General features: G+C 48.4%; 2 protein-coding genes across 2 annotated transcripts in view; both read left to right on the forward strand.

The window, feature by feature from the left end:
* Positions 1-1,504: 1,504 nt before the first annotated feature.
* EPAS1 (endothelial PAS domain protein 1) overlaps positions 1,505-17,528 on the forward strand; it is a 90,510-nt gene continuing 74,486 nt past the window's right edge. The window contains exon 1 of the mRNA XM_017862716.1: positions 1,505-2,058. Coding sequence (XP_017718205.1) covers positions 2,033-2,058 — 26 coding nt within the window. The 5' untranslated portion in view covers positions 1,505-2,032. The remainder of the gene's footprint in view (positions 2,059-17,528) is intronic.
* On the forward strand, positions 2,065-4,596 carry LOC108522498 (uncharacterized). The gene has a single exon (XM_017862717.1). The coding sequence runs from the start codon at positions 2,754-2,756 to the stop codon at positions 3,222-3,224; it is 471 nt and encodes a 156-aa protein (XP_017718206.1). The 5' UTR covers positions 2,065-2,753; the 3' UTR covers positions 3,225-4,596.

Raw genomic sequence — 17,528 nt, forward strand, 5'->3', positions numbered from 1 at the left:
TACAAGAATCGCGGGAGGCAGAGGTTGCAGTTAGTGGAGATCCGGCTACTGCACTCCAGCCTGGGCGACAGAGAGACAGAGTGAGACACAGTCTCAAAAAAAAAAAAAAAAAAAGTATTTCCCAATTCTTCGTCCGTTTTCCCCTGTCCCCACTTTGCCTTCTCCAGGTTCCTGAAAAGTATCTCCCCCAACCCTTTCTGTGTACACGGGGAAAATATGCGTTCATTTTTGTCGGGCCACTGAAACCTACCCTTCTCTTCAAATCGTTTACATAGATTGTTCTAGCATAAAATGTGGCAAGAGGTTAAAGGGAGAGATATAGACCAGTTCTTTGGCCCTCGCTTTCCCTTCAAGTTACACCTGTGAAACTCATGCGTCCTTCCACAGGCTTCAAAACCTAAGGGCGTCCCCTGTCCTCTCCCCAGATGTCCCTTCCCCATCGCCAGTAGCGAGTGGGAGACAGCTCAGCGCGGCGGAGGGGAGCACTGGGCCCGGAGATTGAAGGCAGCGCCAAAAGTGCTGCTAGAAAATCCCTGAGCGCTAACTGTTGCCTGCGTAAGCCCTTAAATCTACGAATTTCCAACACCTGTAGCCTTTGCGTTCCCCAGGGCTTCAATCGATCCTGGGCAGGCCTGAGATGCAGTGACTTGAGGGCACATGGCCAACCTGTCACTCCAAGATCACACTGGGGAACCAGACTGACTTCTCCAATTCTGAACTCGCCCCGGCCCGCGCAGGAGCGGCGGGGTGCCGAGAGCAGGGACAGAAGGTCGGGCGGCTCAAAGGGCCTCCTCGCCCGCATCCCCGTCAAAACCAAACCGCCTGGCACAAGCCCGTAAGCAACCACTGTACTGGGAGGGGGAAGGAATGGCAGGCGCAGCCCTAGATCAATTTCCTTGCGCTGTTTCTCCCAGACAGTCAATTCAGCTGCGTCCCACGGAAAAGAGCGCATCGCCCACGCCCGAAACGCAGCAGCTGGGGCCCGAGAAATCATCCCCACCTGGCCCGAGGGCCACGTCACGGGGCCAGGGACGCGGGAGCGCAGCAGCGTGGAGGGGCTCCCCGCCGGCCGGGCGCTGCCCGCGGTCCTGCCCTCGTTCCAAGGGCACAGCGCCGGTAGGAGGACAACGACGCTGTGGCGGAACTACCGCCCCGCAGCAATCCCGGAGCCCGGCTCCCGGCCGCCCCTCAGTCCCGTGCAGGCCGCATCTCCCTGACGCGGAGTCCCACCCCACTACCCGCCGCCCAGACGACCTCATAAACAAGTCCTGGAAGTGCGGAGGCAGGAGGCGGGGCGCAGCGCGGGGGCAGGGGGCGGGCCGGGGTCAGGGCAGAGGCTGCGGCCGCGCCTCCCCATTGGCCGGGACGCAGAGAGCTGCCCGGAGCGCGGCGCAGGGCGGGCCTGGCCGGCGGTAGCCCGCCCCACCCCCGCGGCCGGTGCCCGCCCCCGGCCCTCCGGCGCCCGCCCAGTTGCCTCCGAGCGGCCGCCGGAGTTTTTAAGTGGGCTGCGGCCGCGGGAGCCTTACACTCGCGAGCGCCCGCCACACAGCTCCGGGCGCCCGCCGCGCTCCGCCCAGCGCTACCTGAGGCGGCGCGTACAAATCCTCGGCAGTGTCCTGAGACTGTATGGTCAGCTCAGCCGCGGCCTCCGACTCCTTCCGACTCCCAGCATTCGAGCCACTTTTTTTTTTTCCTTGAAAACTCAGAAAAGTAACTCCTTTTCCAGGGAAAAAGGAACTTGGGTTCCCTTCTCGCCGTCCTCTTTTCGGGTCTGACAGCCTCCACCCACTCCTTCCCCGGACCCCGCCTCCGCTCGCAGGTTCCTCCTCGTCACCTTTCTCCACCCCCACCCCCGCACCTAGCCCGCAGCGCGCCACCTTCCACCTGACTGCGCGGGGCGCTCGGGACCTGCGCGCACCTCGGACCTTCACCACCCGCCCGGGCCGCCGTGAGCGGACGAGGGCCACAGCTCCGTACCCGCCAGGAAGCCCAGGTGCTCGGCGTCTGAACGTCTCAAAGGGCCGCAGCGACAATGACAGCTGACAAGGAGAAGAAAAGGTAAGCGGGCATTGGGGCCGGTCGGGGGCCGGTCCGAGGCCAGTGCCGGGCTGCGCTGGGCAGGCGCGACCGAGAGTGTTTGGGAGAAGAGTGCGGAGAGGTGTTCGGAACTCGAGGCTCGGTTTGGAGGGCTGTGAGGGGGAGAGCATGTGCCCGGTTTGGGGGCGCGGAGCAGCAGCTTTGCAGTGGAGACTTCTGTGGCTCGGAGGAGTCGGGGATCCGCGCGCGCAGCGAGGCCAGGAGACCGAGGGAGATGGCCTGGAGGTCGGAGGTGCTTCCGCGGTGCCTTTGAAAATCTCCCAGCCACCCCGCACCAGATTACCGTGGCCACTGGCGCTTGGAAATGTTTGTGGGTGCATGTCCTCGACTTTCTCTGGTCTCTCATGTTGGGGCAGCATCCACGTCTCTATTTTTCTCTGGATTCCCGGGGTCCTTCCAAATGCGCTCCTACGCCCGCGCGGTGGCCCAAATGGGCAAGGGGGGCGGGAGGTGGAGAGCGGCTCAGGGACAGGATCCCACCGAAGAGCCAGGACCCTTCAGAGCGCCCCACTGCCCGGCTCCACACCCCACCGAAGGTTGGAGAACCCACTTCCCTCGTGGCGCACCTTAACTCTGGGGAGAGTAGGTAGTGAGTGACCTGGATTGCCCTGCGGGGGCAGGTGGTTCGGTGTGTAGGGAGCGGACGGCAACACTGGATGTCCCTGGCAGGTCTGGGTGTCTGTCTCCTAAGAGGACAGGGAAGGGCAGCCACGATCTGCCCGCCTGGCCTCGCGAACCTCTCGGCACTGGGTGAGAGGCAACTTCGGCCAACTCTTGCTGCCCTCTCGCCCTCTCCCGGCCGCTCCCAGTCCAGCCGGGCCTGGCGCTACCCGAGCCAGGGTTCGAGCCCTCTGCGCGGCCGGGCAGAAGCAGGTAGGGCCTCATCTTCTGCATATGTGTGCGGCTCGCCGCCTGTCCCCTTTCTCCTCCTGTCTCCACCCCTGCGGCCCCAGTGGCCTGGAGCTTCCAGCCCCGCGCTCGGCCGAGGCTTGGCGAGGCTATGCTGCGGGAAGCTGGAATCCAACGCGCGGCTAGCTGAACCGCCTGAGCCGCAGGAAACCAGCGGCGGGGCAGTAGTGAAGAGGTGCGAGGATGAGGAGGACCGACCTGCGAAGGAAGGGAGGTGACTGGCCGGGAGGGCTCACTGCCGATGTTGATTTGCTCTTGGTCCAACTTCCATTACGGGACTGGAGCCAGAAACCGTGTATCCTCCGGTCGAAAGCGGCGGTTCCCACCTCGGGGCACCGATAAGGATTTGATAAACGGGAACGAATCGCGCGTGTCCTGGCTTGGCGCCCGGGCCCTTCATTGTGGGATCGCCAGGGTAGGGGATTGGGTCCTGCTCCCCTCTCCTGGCCGCACTCCCCCCTTTCGCGTCACCGTCGCGCCCTCACACCCAAGACAAGTGAGGGAGCCCTGAGTGCAGCCGGCATCCCCAGGGCCCTTGGAGCCGTCCTGGGGTTCCATGTCTTTTGAAGGCAGCAGAACAAGGAAAAGACTCTAAGATTCCAGTGCGTTTTGTGAAAACCAATCATAATGCTAATAATGACTGAACCATCGAAAAGCAAAATTATAGACAGCTCCTCTGCAGGCGCTCTCAGGTCCAGAGCCGGCGAGGGAACTTGTGTATTTTACAACTGCGATGCCTATCGGGAATGTGCCAGTCGCCAAGGTGGGGCCTGATAGTAATCTTGACAAATGTGTGAAGTGTCAGCTCCTCCTGCGCGCCTTAGCGCCGGGTTTTGTGCAGTTTTGTACCGTATATACCGAGAAACTTGGGAGCAGGGGAAAAATTATTTCGACACACCCGGCTACAGTACCTGCTTCGTTAGCGGGCTGTTGGAGAGAGAGAAGGAGCGGGAATGGGAGCGGGAAGAACGCTGACTCCCAATTATTGGCGAGAGCGGCCGCTTTAAGAACCACTGTCGGGACTGCCTGCGAAACGCCTTGGAGGCCGCTGTGTGAGCTGCGGCTCCGGGCTGGTGGCCACGCCAGGGTGTCCGCCCTCTTCGACCTGCCTGGATTTTTGTGCTGCAGAATGGCAGGGCAAACAGCGTGTCCTTCACCATCTAGAGCCCCTTAAGGGGCTGTCCAATTCCTGTTGGACTAATCATTTTGAGATTCATTTACTTTTCGTGCCTGGGTCTGTTTGCTGGCTGCAGCTTCTTTAGGGACTAAGATGTAATTAAAATATGTGAACCAATGCATTGAAAGTTGGTGTTGTTATGTAAGTGGCTGCTGTAGCTTTCCTGAGTGCCTCACAAGGGCGATGTGACGGTGAGGGGGCTCTCGGCTGATGATTCTGCCCACTAGTTCTTACATTTTGTGTTTCTTTGGTTTAGCAAAGCAATTTCTTCCCCCAAATGCAATATGGGCAGAACATTTGGAATATTCCTTCTAACAATGGCCCCTCAATAAGTGGGCAGATGATTTTGTCCCAAAACGTTCACACGTCGATAAATATGTTAATGTTTAATAATAAAGAGTTTGCTTTCTAAACGGTAGTTGGCTGGCTGGCCTCGATAGTACCAGTTTTGGTGGTAGTGGGCATTTGCGATGACATCACAAATGTCAGAAACTGAAGCCTGGTGGGTGGGGGTACTGCACTTTCACCTCTTTGTGCATGCATCTATCAGGAATGCCCAAGTCCTTTCACTGGGAAAAAATGTGGAAATTCTGGGGTGCATGGCGTTTGGGGAGTGGTTCAGGCAAATGTAAATGAGATCCTTGGATAATCAGGGATCAAAGTCCTGTCCCAAAGCCAGACCTAGGTCCAGACACCTCCCCAGAGTGCTTATACAGTAGTCTCAGTACAGGTCTAGCATGGAAGGGGAATTGGAGACACCTGGATCAGAAGTTTTCAAGCTCTCTCCCCGTCCTTCTGACAGCTGGACTTAGTTGTTCCTCTCCTAAAATCAAATCAAACTCCATCATTGTTCCAACTCTGAAGGGAAAAAATATTGCTGGACAGTTTCTCTCAATTTAAACATATATTTTAAATAAATATTGCCTCAACACTTGATATGTTTCCATTGTATTACCAGTAGTGCAGGATGATACAGAATTGATGTAACACATTGTTGGCTTGAGTATTTAAGTTTTAATTCATACAGCTTTCATGAAGTTCAAAAGAATGCCATCATTTCAAGTTTTTTCAGTGGTGCTTATAGGGAGCCTAGAAATATTTTATAAGAGACCGTGGAAACCATCTAGTCAGACTTTTCTCTTTCTGGATAAGGAGACTGATGCCCAGAGAGGTTAAAAGACTTCTCTAGTCATAAGGAAAATTAGTGCTGATAAGAGTCAGGGCTGGTAGTGGTGGCTCACGCCTGTAATCACAGTACTTTGGGAGGCCCAGGCGGCGGATCACCTGAGGTCAGGAGTTCAAGGCCAGCCTGGTCAACATGGTGAAACCCCGTCTCTATTAAAAACACAAAAAAAATAGCTGGGTGTGGTGGTGGGTGCCTGTAATCCCAGCTACTCTGGAGGCTGGGGCAGGAGAATTGCTTGAACCCGGGAGGCGGAGGCTGCGGTGAGCTGAGATACCGCTGCACTCCAGCCTGGGCAACAGAGTGAAATTCTGTCTGAAAGAAAAAAAAAAAGTCAGAACCCTGGTTTATTACTTTCAATTAAGTATGTATGTTCCTATTGTTCACAGGAGAGTACCTCAGCCCAGAAATATCTCTAGATAGTGAGGATGATTTCCGAAGGATTGCCATCCCCATCACAGCTCTCAAACCATTGAACCTTATAGAAAGGAGATTTGCTTTTCTAGATAATTAACACCTTTAGGCTGCAGTAGAAGTGATTCTGTTTGCTTTTTGTGGGGAAAAAAAAAAAGAAGAAGCAGAGTTGGAATTGATGCTGTTCCCAGTGTCTGTAAACTTTGGGAAGTATGAATTCATTGTTTTAGTTAGAAAAAATCTACTTATATAGGTAGACCTCATTAAACAAAACCAATGCAAGGACCACTCCCCAGTGGAGCAGATTGCTGTGGGAGGTAGAGAACATTCAAGCAGCTGCTAGATTGATTTTTGTACTGGGTGAGTTGGCATTTTCACTAGGAGTGAAAACCATGAGACTAAAACAGTTTAATTTACTTAGAATGTCCCTCTTTCTTTCTCTCTGTGTGTGTGTGTGTGTGTGCGCGCGCGGGATGGGGGTGATTCTCAACTTTCTAGGAATTTATTAAGTGAAGTGTTTAGAAATGGAAGGAACCAATTAGATAATTCTCAGTGCTCCAGGATTTTAGGCTCATACATTTGAAAATACTTGCTGTCATTAATTGTCTTGAGATTTAGGCTTTTCTACTTTTCAGGAAATCTATCTAGTAGTTTTTTGGGGGTTTTGTTTTGTTTTCCCTGGTTCTGCCCTATGCCAACCTGCTAGTTTCCCTTTTCATTTTAGCCTGATGAATCTTCCCTTTTGCTTTCAGTACTGACCATCGCTGGTAGTTCATAACAGGTCTTTTACCAATATTGTCAAGTTAGCAATATTGGCTCCTGGGGGCCCTAGTACTCTATACTTCCACCGCCTTCCCCACCAATACCATGCTGCCTGTTCACATGATGTACACCAGCTCTGATACTCTCCCTAAGATATAATCCATAAGACAACAAACTTGTATTGAACACCTACTCCTAATCTGGCTAAAATGCTGAAGAGAATACTAAGAAATAGGGGATATGGTCCTGGTTATCAAGTTGCTTAGTCTGATTAGGAAAAAAAAAAAGAGAGAGAGATACAAGGAAGCTTAAGTGAAAATATAAGGGGTTGGGCACGGTGGCTCATGCCTGTAATCCCAGCACTTTGAGAGGCTGAGGCAGGCGGATCATGAGGTCAGGAGTTTGAGACCAGCCTGGCCAATATGGTGAAACCCCGTCTCTACTAAAAATATAAAAAATTAGCCAGGCATGGTGGCACGTGCCTGTAGTTCCAGCTACTCGAGAGGCTGAGGCAGGAGAATTGCCTGAACCCGGGAGGCAGAGGTTGCGGTGAGCCGATATCACACCACTGCACTCCAGCGTGGGTGACAGAGCAAGACAATGAAAGAAAGAAAGAGAGAGAGAGAGAGAGAGAGAGAGAGAGAGAGAGAGAAAGAAAGAACGAGAGAGAGAGAGAAAGAAAGAACATAAAGAGCTGACAGCTTACATGCTTTTCTGTAGAAATCTATTATTTTGAAGCAAAAGATAAGCTCTGAGTAGCATTTCAGGTAATAACCACCCCCCCCCCACACACACACACATAAGCACACACGATTATTTAAGAGTATTATATGTATTTAGAGGTGGAGAAATTTGTTCCTAGTGTCCCTGGAACCACACAGGGTAGGTGCTGACCACCAGCTTAAAGACTGGCTCAGAAGGAAGGTCAAATGGGAGAAGGCAGTGCTTGGGGGATAACGAGAAGAAAGAAAATACACAGAGCTCCCTGTGATGTATTCCTTATCATGTACTTCAACACCATACACAGAAAGGCCCCTGAAATGGGATGTTTCCTGTTCTTTACACACTTGCTTTGGGTGGGGACATGGAGAGGGAGCTGGTAGGGGTCCACAGATGACAGGGGTAGTAATTTCTGTTCCCCCGAGAATATCAGTGGAGACAGCTATGACTCCAGGAAGGCCAAGAAGGCAGAGGGAGCTTCTTAACTAGGCTTTGTGAATGGGTTTCAGAGGCTGGCGTGTAAATCTCTGAAACTGTGTGCAAGGCATTATGTATAGAAGCAACTTGTTCTGAAGGAAGTCTGTTCAGCTCTCAATAGCCTTTCGAAGGTTCTAGGATAGGGAAAAGGCAAGCCCTTGCTCTTGGATGGCTGATTTGGTGACTGCCTTATGTTTCAGAATCTTTCTATTCAGATCCCAGACAGTTCTTGTGTTTCACTGCCATTGCCGCTCCCTGTGGTGGAGAACAGGGAGGAGGATGGTGTATCTAGTAAAGGTTCTGAGGTGCCGCCTAATCTTCCCTGTCCCTGGCTGGTGTGTCTGTCCACCTACATGTCTGCCCTCAGTCTTGGAAGGACAGGAAGCTGAGTGCCCTGCACAGGGTAAATACTAGTATGATTCATTTTGTTAATGCTTCTGAAAACTGACTGTGAAAACAAATTTATCCTCAAATATTCCATCATCCTCAAACAGTTATTTGGAGGACCTTCATGTACTAGGAATATACGTGTTCTTAATAGAAATTGTATTTTGCGGCTAGGCGCGGTGGCTCACACCTGTAATCCCGGCACTTTGGGAGGCCAGGGCGGGTGGATCATGAGGTCAGGAGATCGAGACCATCCTGGCTAACATGGTGAAACCCTGTCTCTACTAAAATACAAAAAATTAGCCGGGCGTGGTGGCGGGCACCTGTAGTCCCAGCTACTTGGGAGGCTGAAGCAGGAGAATGGCGTGAACCCGGGAGGCGGAGCTTGCAGTGAGCTGAGATCACGCCACTGCACTCTAGCCTGGGTGACAGAGCGAAACTCTGTCTTAAAAAAAAAAAAAGAAAGAAATTGTATTTTGCTTCAGGACAAAACAAAAAACTGACAGTCTAATTTGTGCCAGTGCTGTCCTCAGAACTTTATGTGGATTAATAATCCTGTGAGATAAGCCCTGTTATTATCCCCACTTCATTGATGGGAAAGCTGAAGTCTAGAAAGGTTAACTGCCCAAGGTCATATAGGTAGCATGGGCAGAGCTGCATTCAATCTGAGTAAAGGAGGTCCCCAGAGTCCATACTCTCAATGGGTGTTCCATATATCCTTTCCTTACTGAAGATATCTATAAAGTATGTAATACCGCTTCTGACTCACAATAAGTGCTCTATAAATGATAACTGCCTTTGTTGTTTTCCTTATAATTATTATAATTACTTTTCTTTTTGTGATTTATCACTTGCATCAAACCTCACAAGCAGATAGGGATGGAAGATCTGAAAGGCCAACATGGAACTCCTGGAATTTCTTATTTTTCATGGGTTTTCCTAGACCCTGACAAGAGGTGGTTCTCTCCTGCCCCAAGAAGTTCAAAGCTTTCCACCTCCCACCCTTCGCTGGTGGCAAGACTTCAATAATTACTTCAGCCTTCGGACTCCATTGTGCAGGAGAACCTGTTAGAAGTTCTTCCTCTGTGCCTTCTGAAGAACCATCAAGATGCACAGGACTTCCTGTGGCTCTTTTGATCCTTTTGAAATTGCAAGCACAGGAAGGAAAGAATGGATAGGGGGATAAAGAATAGCTATGATTGTTGTGATAATAGCATGTTGCATTTCTATAGAGCCCTTTCGCTGATGAGTCCTGAGCCTTCACAGCCATCACACTGTTGGCCTCTGCACTGTGAACCTAGAGGGTACCTTGAGTTTTTCCAGTGCTGTCAAACAGAATTGCATTGACACATACCTTAACCAAGAGAGAAGCAAGCCGTGTTGGCAACCGTGCGTCACAGTCCATGTGGTGGTCATCCATGGGGTGCCCCTAACAGCATCTGTAATTTTCAAGTAGATGTTGGGTGTAATTTGGTGATCATTGTCTGTTCCCCCTGTTGGAAGTCACAGAACTGATCTGATGAAAGCAAAAAGTGAAGAAGAGTGGCGAGATCCTTTGTGAGATCCCTGGAGCTGAAGAGTCAGGCGTGGAATGGACAAGAATGTTATCCACTTCTAAGTGACCTTGCTTTTTCTAACTTCTTAAGAAATACCTGTTTGCTTGACTGCCTTAGGCTGTTTGCAGGGGCCACTTGTACGTCAGCAAAACTCTTACTAGATGACATCACTGCCAGAAGTTCCACGTTTCCAGGAGGTACATTTCCCACTGTCCCCACTCCCCCGAACTTGGAAAGATTCCTCAGTTTTAAAGTTGTAAGTAATTTCCATGCCAGACAATGATCCTGTGAACAGATCCTTTTCTCATGTGGAAAAATATTTCAGAAAGGGTGTCTTGTCAATGAGAAAAATGACCCCATTAAAACACGTTTATTTGCCATGTACTCATCTGACACTTTCTGAATTCTACAAAGCCATGGACTTGGATTGTTAGAAGTGTCTTATACACCCCTAGTAACTTCTTGAACTGTCCCCCTCATCCCCAGCCATGGAACTCTCCAATTAAAAAAAACTAAGAGATAAGTGGTTGCAATCATAACAAATTAGTGATTTTATCTGGTTAGGCTGTGTAATCAAACACATGGTCAGGAAAGTGGGTCCAGTATGTTGTACTCTTGACTGTGGTGCTGAAGGTAACCCCCATTGCCCTATAGGCTGCCCCCAGAAGCAGGGGTACAGCCGATAGTATTCTTACAAGTTAATCCATTCTGTAACAGCTTTAGTTTTTTGGTCTCATTTTTAGTCCGAGGTGCCCTGATGTTGGCCTGTGACTATGGGGAGTCAGTGGCTTGTTGTGAATAAGAGGACACATGAGCTGAATCTGAGAAAGTTCAGAAACATTTTATACATTGTTTAAAATACATCTGTTAAAGTATATGATTATTTTTTGGTAATCACTTAAATCATTGTGCTGTGTGTCTACCCAGGCAGTATTTATCTGTCTCTCCATGTTGTATTAGTATAGTATTAAAAAAATACACATATTTTACTCTCGATAAAAACTTTGCATACTGTCGCTACTTTGTATAAGATTTTTCCTGACTGCCTCTGGGTAGGGGGCAGGGAGCAAGAAGACCATCATTCTTTCCTTCCTTTATATTTGGGAAATGGAGGTGCTGAGAGAAACAAGCCACACTGTCTGAAGTAAAACCTACAAGTGGACCTGGGTGTCCATGGTGAGGGAAGGCCCATATGTACCACCTTGGGCTCCAGTTACAAGGTAATGAGCCATGAGCACAAAAGGGTGACTCAAAATTCAATGCCAACCATTCTCATTACTAATGAGTAATTACAGCAAATATTTACAGGCCTCCTTCCTACCTTTACGACTTCCTGTTACTGAAGCACTTTGGAGTATTGAGAAAGATTGTCCTGGAAAAATACGTCACACACAGTTGCAGGAAAGAGTGCCTTTAAGCACACAGAAAAAAGCGGTTACTTGGCTTTGTTTATGAATTCCACATAGAAACAACAGAAAATTGTGCCTTTTGAGGGACTGCTTAAGAATCCTTTCTTCTGCATTTCAAGATAAGATTTTAAAAATCACATATATCAAATATATGGGGAAATGAGACACAATGTTTTTAGAGAGTGTCTAGAAATAATAGGACTGTGCAAGTTAGTACAGCAAAATTTGGGATCAAAGCACGGGTCATTTGATAAACTCTCTTTTATGAACCTTACCTCTACAATATTTTTCTAAATGAAAACAATCACGCTTAATAGAATTAATCGGGATGGGAACTAGAAGCATCTAATTCACTTTACACAGATTGGAATAAATCCTCATAATGCCCCTTTCCTGTATATTTAGTTAAAAAAGCACTCCAGTGAGATTGCTTTTGCAGTAAGTTTCTGTAAACCACTGTACCCTTGTATTTCTCTCCTGTGTTTCCAAGAGTTCTCAGATGCTATTTTCGAATGGCAGCGTTCACTCCAGTGCTGGCTGAGGTCGACGAAGCTAATTTTGGTGCCTTGGTGCCCAGGGTGAAGGGAGAGAGAAGTCCTCTGCAGAGCTAAAAGGACTCTCTGGGGCCTGGGTTTGGAGCAGTGTGGTGTTGTTGGACACACCACATTTCACCTTTAGAACCTTTATTTGTGTGCTTGCACAACAAATGTTTACCCAGATATTAAGATAAGGAAAGTATGAAGGTCACATTTCACTGGTGACAAGAGAGCTTCTATAAATGTAACCATATTGTGCGGCAGGAGTCTGTCTTTTATTCTGTACCTGGGACTTAGGGGGAGTTATTGGTGGGTGGGGCATGGGAGTTGAGGCTCTTCTTGGTTTTTTGGTTTTCTTGCCATCACTCTGTTTGTCTTGCCTCAGCTGACGTGCCCCTCCCATTTGGTGAGGGCCTTTGTCATGGCCAAGACGTCTAAGGAAATCCTAGTCAGTGTAGCTGGGCACTGTGTGGTCCCCTGACTCTCTAGAGTCTTCTGGAGTTCCATGGAAATTAGTGCCCCCGTGCATTTCCCTGCTAACTGACTGGAAGGCACCCTGGCTGCTGAGATTGCTCTCCTAGTCCCCCAGAAGAGGTCTGCGAGGTGCTGATCCTGCAGCTGTTTTGGGCCTCCTCAGCAGGATTGTCCTGTCCTCAGAGAACAGAGAATCCTGAGTGGGACAGGCGTTTCTTTTGTGGATTTGGGTGTTTCTCTTAGGGATCTCCAAAGACTAGCTAGACACTCAGGGCCTCAGTGAAAACATGGGTCCTCGGTCTAGTTTTCTTCCCAAGGGCAGCCACCATGGCAGTGGGAGTTCACCTTGCTGACTACAAGGGACCCTACCCCACCTCTATCGCCCATTCACCATCATTCACTGTGCCTCCTAAGTTCCTAATACACAAGCCTCCTCCCACAGCCTCAAAGGCAGTGCTTCCGTACCCGTTCCCACTTGTGTTCCCTCACACTAGCTCCTCCATTTGGATGCTTTTCCCCTCTCTTCCTATTCAAATAGCTCCTACTTTTCTATTGTGAGCCCAGGCTTCCCGAAATCTTACACAAAATCACTAAGGGAACGTAGAAATTTCCACAGTGGGACTCCCACTCCCTGCATTACTAGCTTTTGGTTGTTTGCCAAAGAGCCTGCTTATATTTCCTTGTTATCTAATGACACTTTATTTGTTTTTGCCTTTCTAACAATATAGCATGTTCCTGAAGGCCAAGGATGTCTGATTTTCTGATGTGCCCTAATACCTTACTTTTTTTTTTTTTTTTTTGGCTCTGAAATCGTGCTTAGTTTTTTTAAAAAAAATAACAGAATTGCTTTGTTCATGCCCCTTGGGTTACTTGGAAAGCTTGCCTCTTGTGCTCTGCTTTCTTCATTTATGTAGATTTGACCTCTTTACTTATTTCCCTTTAAAAAGAAAAAAAAAGGAAAAGAAAAAATTGGGGGGACCACAGTCAGGTCTTATTGATATATAACTTTATATCAGATGCAAACATCAGGCTAGTATTATATTAGTTCTTCACTTCAAGAATGCCTTATTCACTAAGGTGAGTACAGCCAAACAAAATACTCCAGCTTAATCTCAAAGTTAAAAGCAAGATGGGGAAGTTGTGCAAGAGGGCACTAGCTCTCAGTTCAGAGATCATCTTCCCTGGGAAGCCTTCCCTGATTAACTGCACATTGGTTACCCCTGTGTTTGTATATGGTCTTCAGTCTGTTTTGTTATTTGTATGACGCTTTTACAACTTGCTTTTGAAGGCTGGGGGTGGCATATGTCCCTGATCACCACTTAAGTGGTAAGCCCTTCAAGAGCAAGGACCCAGTCATTTTTTCCTGTTCTTTTTTTCCCCACAGAAGTCAGAATAGAGGTCTCTTTAGGTGCTCAGTAATTATTTGTAGACTGAGTAATTCTGTCTGTGTCAGGAACTTTGGGAGTTTGGTGTAGAGAACTGGAAGCACAGGTAGACACTTTGCTCACATCAACCTAACTTATCCTCATTGGTTATCCACCATCCATATAGCAGGGTTTGTGGGGATCATCACTGTGTGTAGACATTTATAGGTTCCCTCCCAAATTCAGGTGCTATGCTGTACGGTGAGGTTACAAAGAGGCGTTAGATGGACCCTGAACTCAGGATGTCCTAAAATGATTTGTTTAAGCAATATAAGATGGTTTATGTTAATGGATGTCCAAGCTCTGGCTTTACAATGTTGCCATCTTGTTAGGAAGTCAAAACCAACTCTGATAAAACATTGAGCAAACAATGGAAGATTGATAGTAATAAAGTGAGAGTAAGGGTAAATAGATCTTGTGTGCTGGGAATAGTTAGGGAAGTGATTAGTGGAGATTAGAGGGAGGTTTCCTGGAGGAGCATGAAGATCTAGGTCTGTCTTGAAGATTAGGTAGAATGTGGATAGGCAGATGAGTATCGGGCATTCCATTTGAGGTGAATTGCATAAGTAAAATGAGGAGGCAGGAATAAACAGAGTGTGTAGGCCAGGACTGGTAAGCCAGTTCCTTCCAGCAGAGACGAGATGAGGACCAGGCCTGGGCTGGCATTGGGAAGTTTAGGGGTTGCCTTCCTGAGTCATGTTGTGATGGAATCTTTGGGTTGCCTTGGGGCCATGGGAGCAGCACATGCCTCTTCTGGCACATGAGAAGCTGCTCAGGACATCTCCATTAGCCCTCCAACCAGAAGCCTGGCTCTAGTGTGAGCACCAAGTGGGTGGCTGGAGGAGGCCATGATTTGTCTTCTATAATATTGACCTCAAAGCCTCCCCTGCTAGCCCTTAGTAAATCAGTCATGTGTGAATGTGTCCAAATCACTCTGATATATGTTTCTTTTTGGCCTGTACCACTTCTCAGGGTAATAAACGCCATGTCTGAGTCTCCTAGTCTATGGAGTGGGAGCTGGAAGAGGACAGCTTGCTGTATCCTAAAATAGCAGTGACCCTCATCCCCATGTTCTCTTTCTGATGGTAAAACCTTTGTCCCTCTCATTATTTGATGAGGCTCTCATTTTTTTCTCATTCTGGATTCTAGGTTTTTGAGTCTAACCATTATGGAAAGATAGAACAGTCCCTTCAACATCCCACTATTTGTAGGGCACGAAACAGCCAAATCCAAGTCAGACCATCCCTTTTATGAGTTTCTACCAATAACTGTTCATTGCACACCCCGTACAGAGCACTGTGACCAAGTTGTTCCTTGACTTTCTCCTTTCCTAGTGTTGATCACAACATTCCCTAAAGCCCTAACTCAAGTTCTTGGGATGGTACCACCAGAAGAGGGAAAAAAGGAGCCATCTTCCTGAAGTCACCTGGGTAGAGCAGCTGGGGGGTTTTCCTTCCTTGAGCAGGGGTAACCTTTTCCCTGGAGGAATTTAGAAGCACTTAAAGTCACAGCCGAACACTGTGGGCCAGGCCTTGGCCAGAGATCCCAAATCACTGGAGAAGATTCCATTCCAGGGACCAGTAGAGGCCAGCTGGTCTCATCCAAGTCACTTTAGCTCACTCTGTCCACTGGTACTTCGAGGGAGGCTATATAACTCCTGAGTACTTTTGGCTTGGAATTTAACCTTACAATGACAACTGCATGTTTGGTCTTTTTTGGGGCGGGTGGGGGACAGAGTCTTACTCTGTCGCCCGGGCTGGAGTGCAGTGGCGTGATCTCGGCTCACTGCAAGCTCCACCTCCTGGGTTCACGCCATTCTCCTGCCTCAGCCTCCCCAGTAGCTGAGACTACAGGTGCCTGCCACCATGCCTGGTTAATTTTTTGTATTTTTAGTAGAGACAGGGTTTCACCGTTTTAACCAGAATGGTCTCAATCTCCTGACCTCGTGATCTGCCTGCCTTGGCCTCCCAAAGTGCTGGGATTACAGGCGTGAGCCACCGTGCCTGGCATGTTTGGCCTCTTATTCCTTTTCTGTCCCTCTAGTAATAAATGCCTGTAGAACTGGGAAACTGCTGCCTGGTCCAGGCAGGATTGGTTGGTTCAATCACCCACTCCACAGTCATTCTGTGCTCATTGCCTACTCTGTGCAGGCTGCTGAGCCTCAGGTCTGAGAGCAGGGAAGGGCCCTCTGCAGTTAGGTGGAAAGGAGCCTGGACTGTCAGAACCAGGAAAGGACTGCAGGTCCTTTCCTGCACTGGAGCACAGTGCAGCCCAAACTAGGGAACTAGTCTCAAGAATCTCCTAAGAACTCCCCTAGGCCAGAAAGTGTTGTTTACCCAAATCTTGCCATGGCTAGAAATTTGAGTCTAGTCGGGCGCGATGGCTCACGCCTGTAATGCTAGCACTTTGGAAGGCCGAGGCGGGCGGATCCCGAGGTCAGGAGTTTGAGACCATCCTGCCTAACACGGTGAAACTCCGTCTCTACTAAAAATACAAAAAAAAATTAGCCGGGCGTGGTGGCGGGCGCCTGTAGTCCCAGCTACTTGGGAGGCTGAGACAGGAGAATGGTGTGAATCCGGGAGCGGAGGTTGCAGTGAGCCGAGATCGTACCACTGTACTCCAGCTTGGGGGACAGAGCGAGACTCTGTCTCAAAAAAAAAAAAAAAAAAGAAAAGAAAAGAAATTTGAGTCTAGCATCTACCTTCTCACAGCTCCAGGTGGACCTCCAGAAGGAAAAGGAAGATGTCCTACCAAGCTAACCTGTGACTAGATCTCTGTTAGGGTGTGAAACCTATGAACATATCCATGTCTATTCCATTGTGTTCCTTTTCTCTTCCTTTTTAAAGTAAAACATCCTTTTGAAAAGTTCCAATGTTGCCTTTGCTGAACTCCTAGGAAGTGCTTTTCCCCACCTTGGCTAGTGAGATGTTGAGACACGGGCACACCTGAGGGTGGTGTGGTCATTGTGGCCGTCAGCCAGCCCAAGGCCTTGGGAAAGCCTGGTGAGCAGAAAACCCAGGCAGAAAGGAGTCTGGGTGACTGTGAGCATTGATTCCTTTGTTCCTGAGCCATCTATTTTGAGCACATTTGAAACCATTTTCCATACCCAAATCAACATAAGCCTGGTGATTCCAGGCCACCTGTATCTCCTTGTATGGCTCCAAATATTACCAGGGCAATGACGACAACTTAATTCTTCTTGAGTTAGATCTTCAGGGCCAAGGCAGAGTACATGTTTATTTTGGAGAGAGACAAACTTTCACCCACTTGAATTTCTTTGCCTCCAAAATTAGCGTTGGGATGACCACAGGGTTCTGTGTTTCTTGGCTTTTATCTTGCCAAACGGATTGTAAATGCTCCCAAGTCACCTTCTCTTTTTTTTGTGTCCCTGGCAAAGCCTACCTCCACATGGGGTTCAGAGGAGCTCTCAAGTCTCTAGGAGTTCGAAAGACTTTTCTAGATCTTTCTATGATGTGTGTGACCTAGGACAGGTAATTTAACCTTTCTTTATTTAACCCCTTTCTAAATGGGGTTAGACATATTTGCTGCTTTCTCAGAGTACTATTATGAGTTTGAAATGAGCTAGAGTTTCATAAAAGCATGCATTTTAAAGTCTATTATATTTTAAAATCACTTTTGCAACTATTATCTCAATAGAACTTTGACAAGTATAAAGGGCAGACCTTCAAGGCATCATTATTAACAAGCACAGCAATATAATCATTAGGTACATTATTGCCTGTTGATGTGATTTGGCTGCAGTTGGAAGGGAGCCTTAGGAAAAGCTAGGAGACTCTTGCTCTCAGGCCTTTAAATTTCTTACCTGGCTGGGATTTTCAGAATTATTAGTTTTTGCTAACAATGATTTTTGGGTGTAAGTTCTATTTTTGCCCATACCCTGAGATGTGAGGAAATCTGATTATGCCAAGAGACCAAGGACACTTCCAGGATTCTGAATAAAGGGTCTGACCAGTTATGCTCCTTTCCACATCTGACCCGTTTT

Source organism: Rhinopithecus bieti, unplaced genomic scaffold, assembly GCF_001698545.2.
Source record: "Rhinopithecus bieti isolate Rb0 unplaced genomic scaffold, ASM169854v2 scaffold_61117, whole genome shotgun sequence".
Lineage (NCBI taxonomy): Eukaryota > Metazoa > Chordata > Mammalia > Primates > Cercopithecidae > Rhinopithecus > Rhinopithecus bieti.

Coding starts and splice junctions, on each gene's coding strand:
- LOC108522498 (XM_017862717.1), top strand. CDS start 2,754: ATGTCCCTGGCAGGTCTGGGTGTCTGTCTCCTAAGAGGACAGGGAAGG.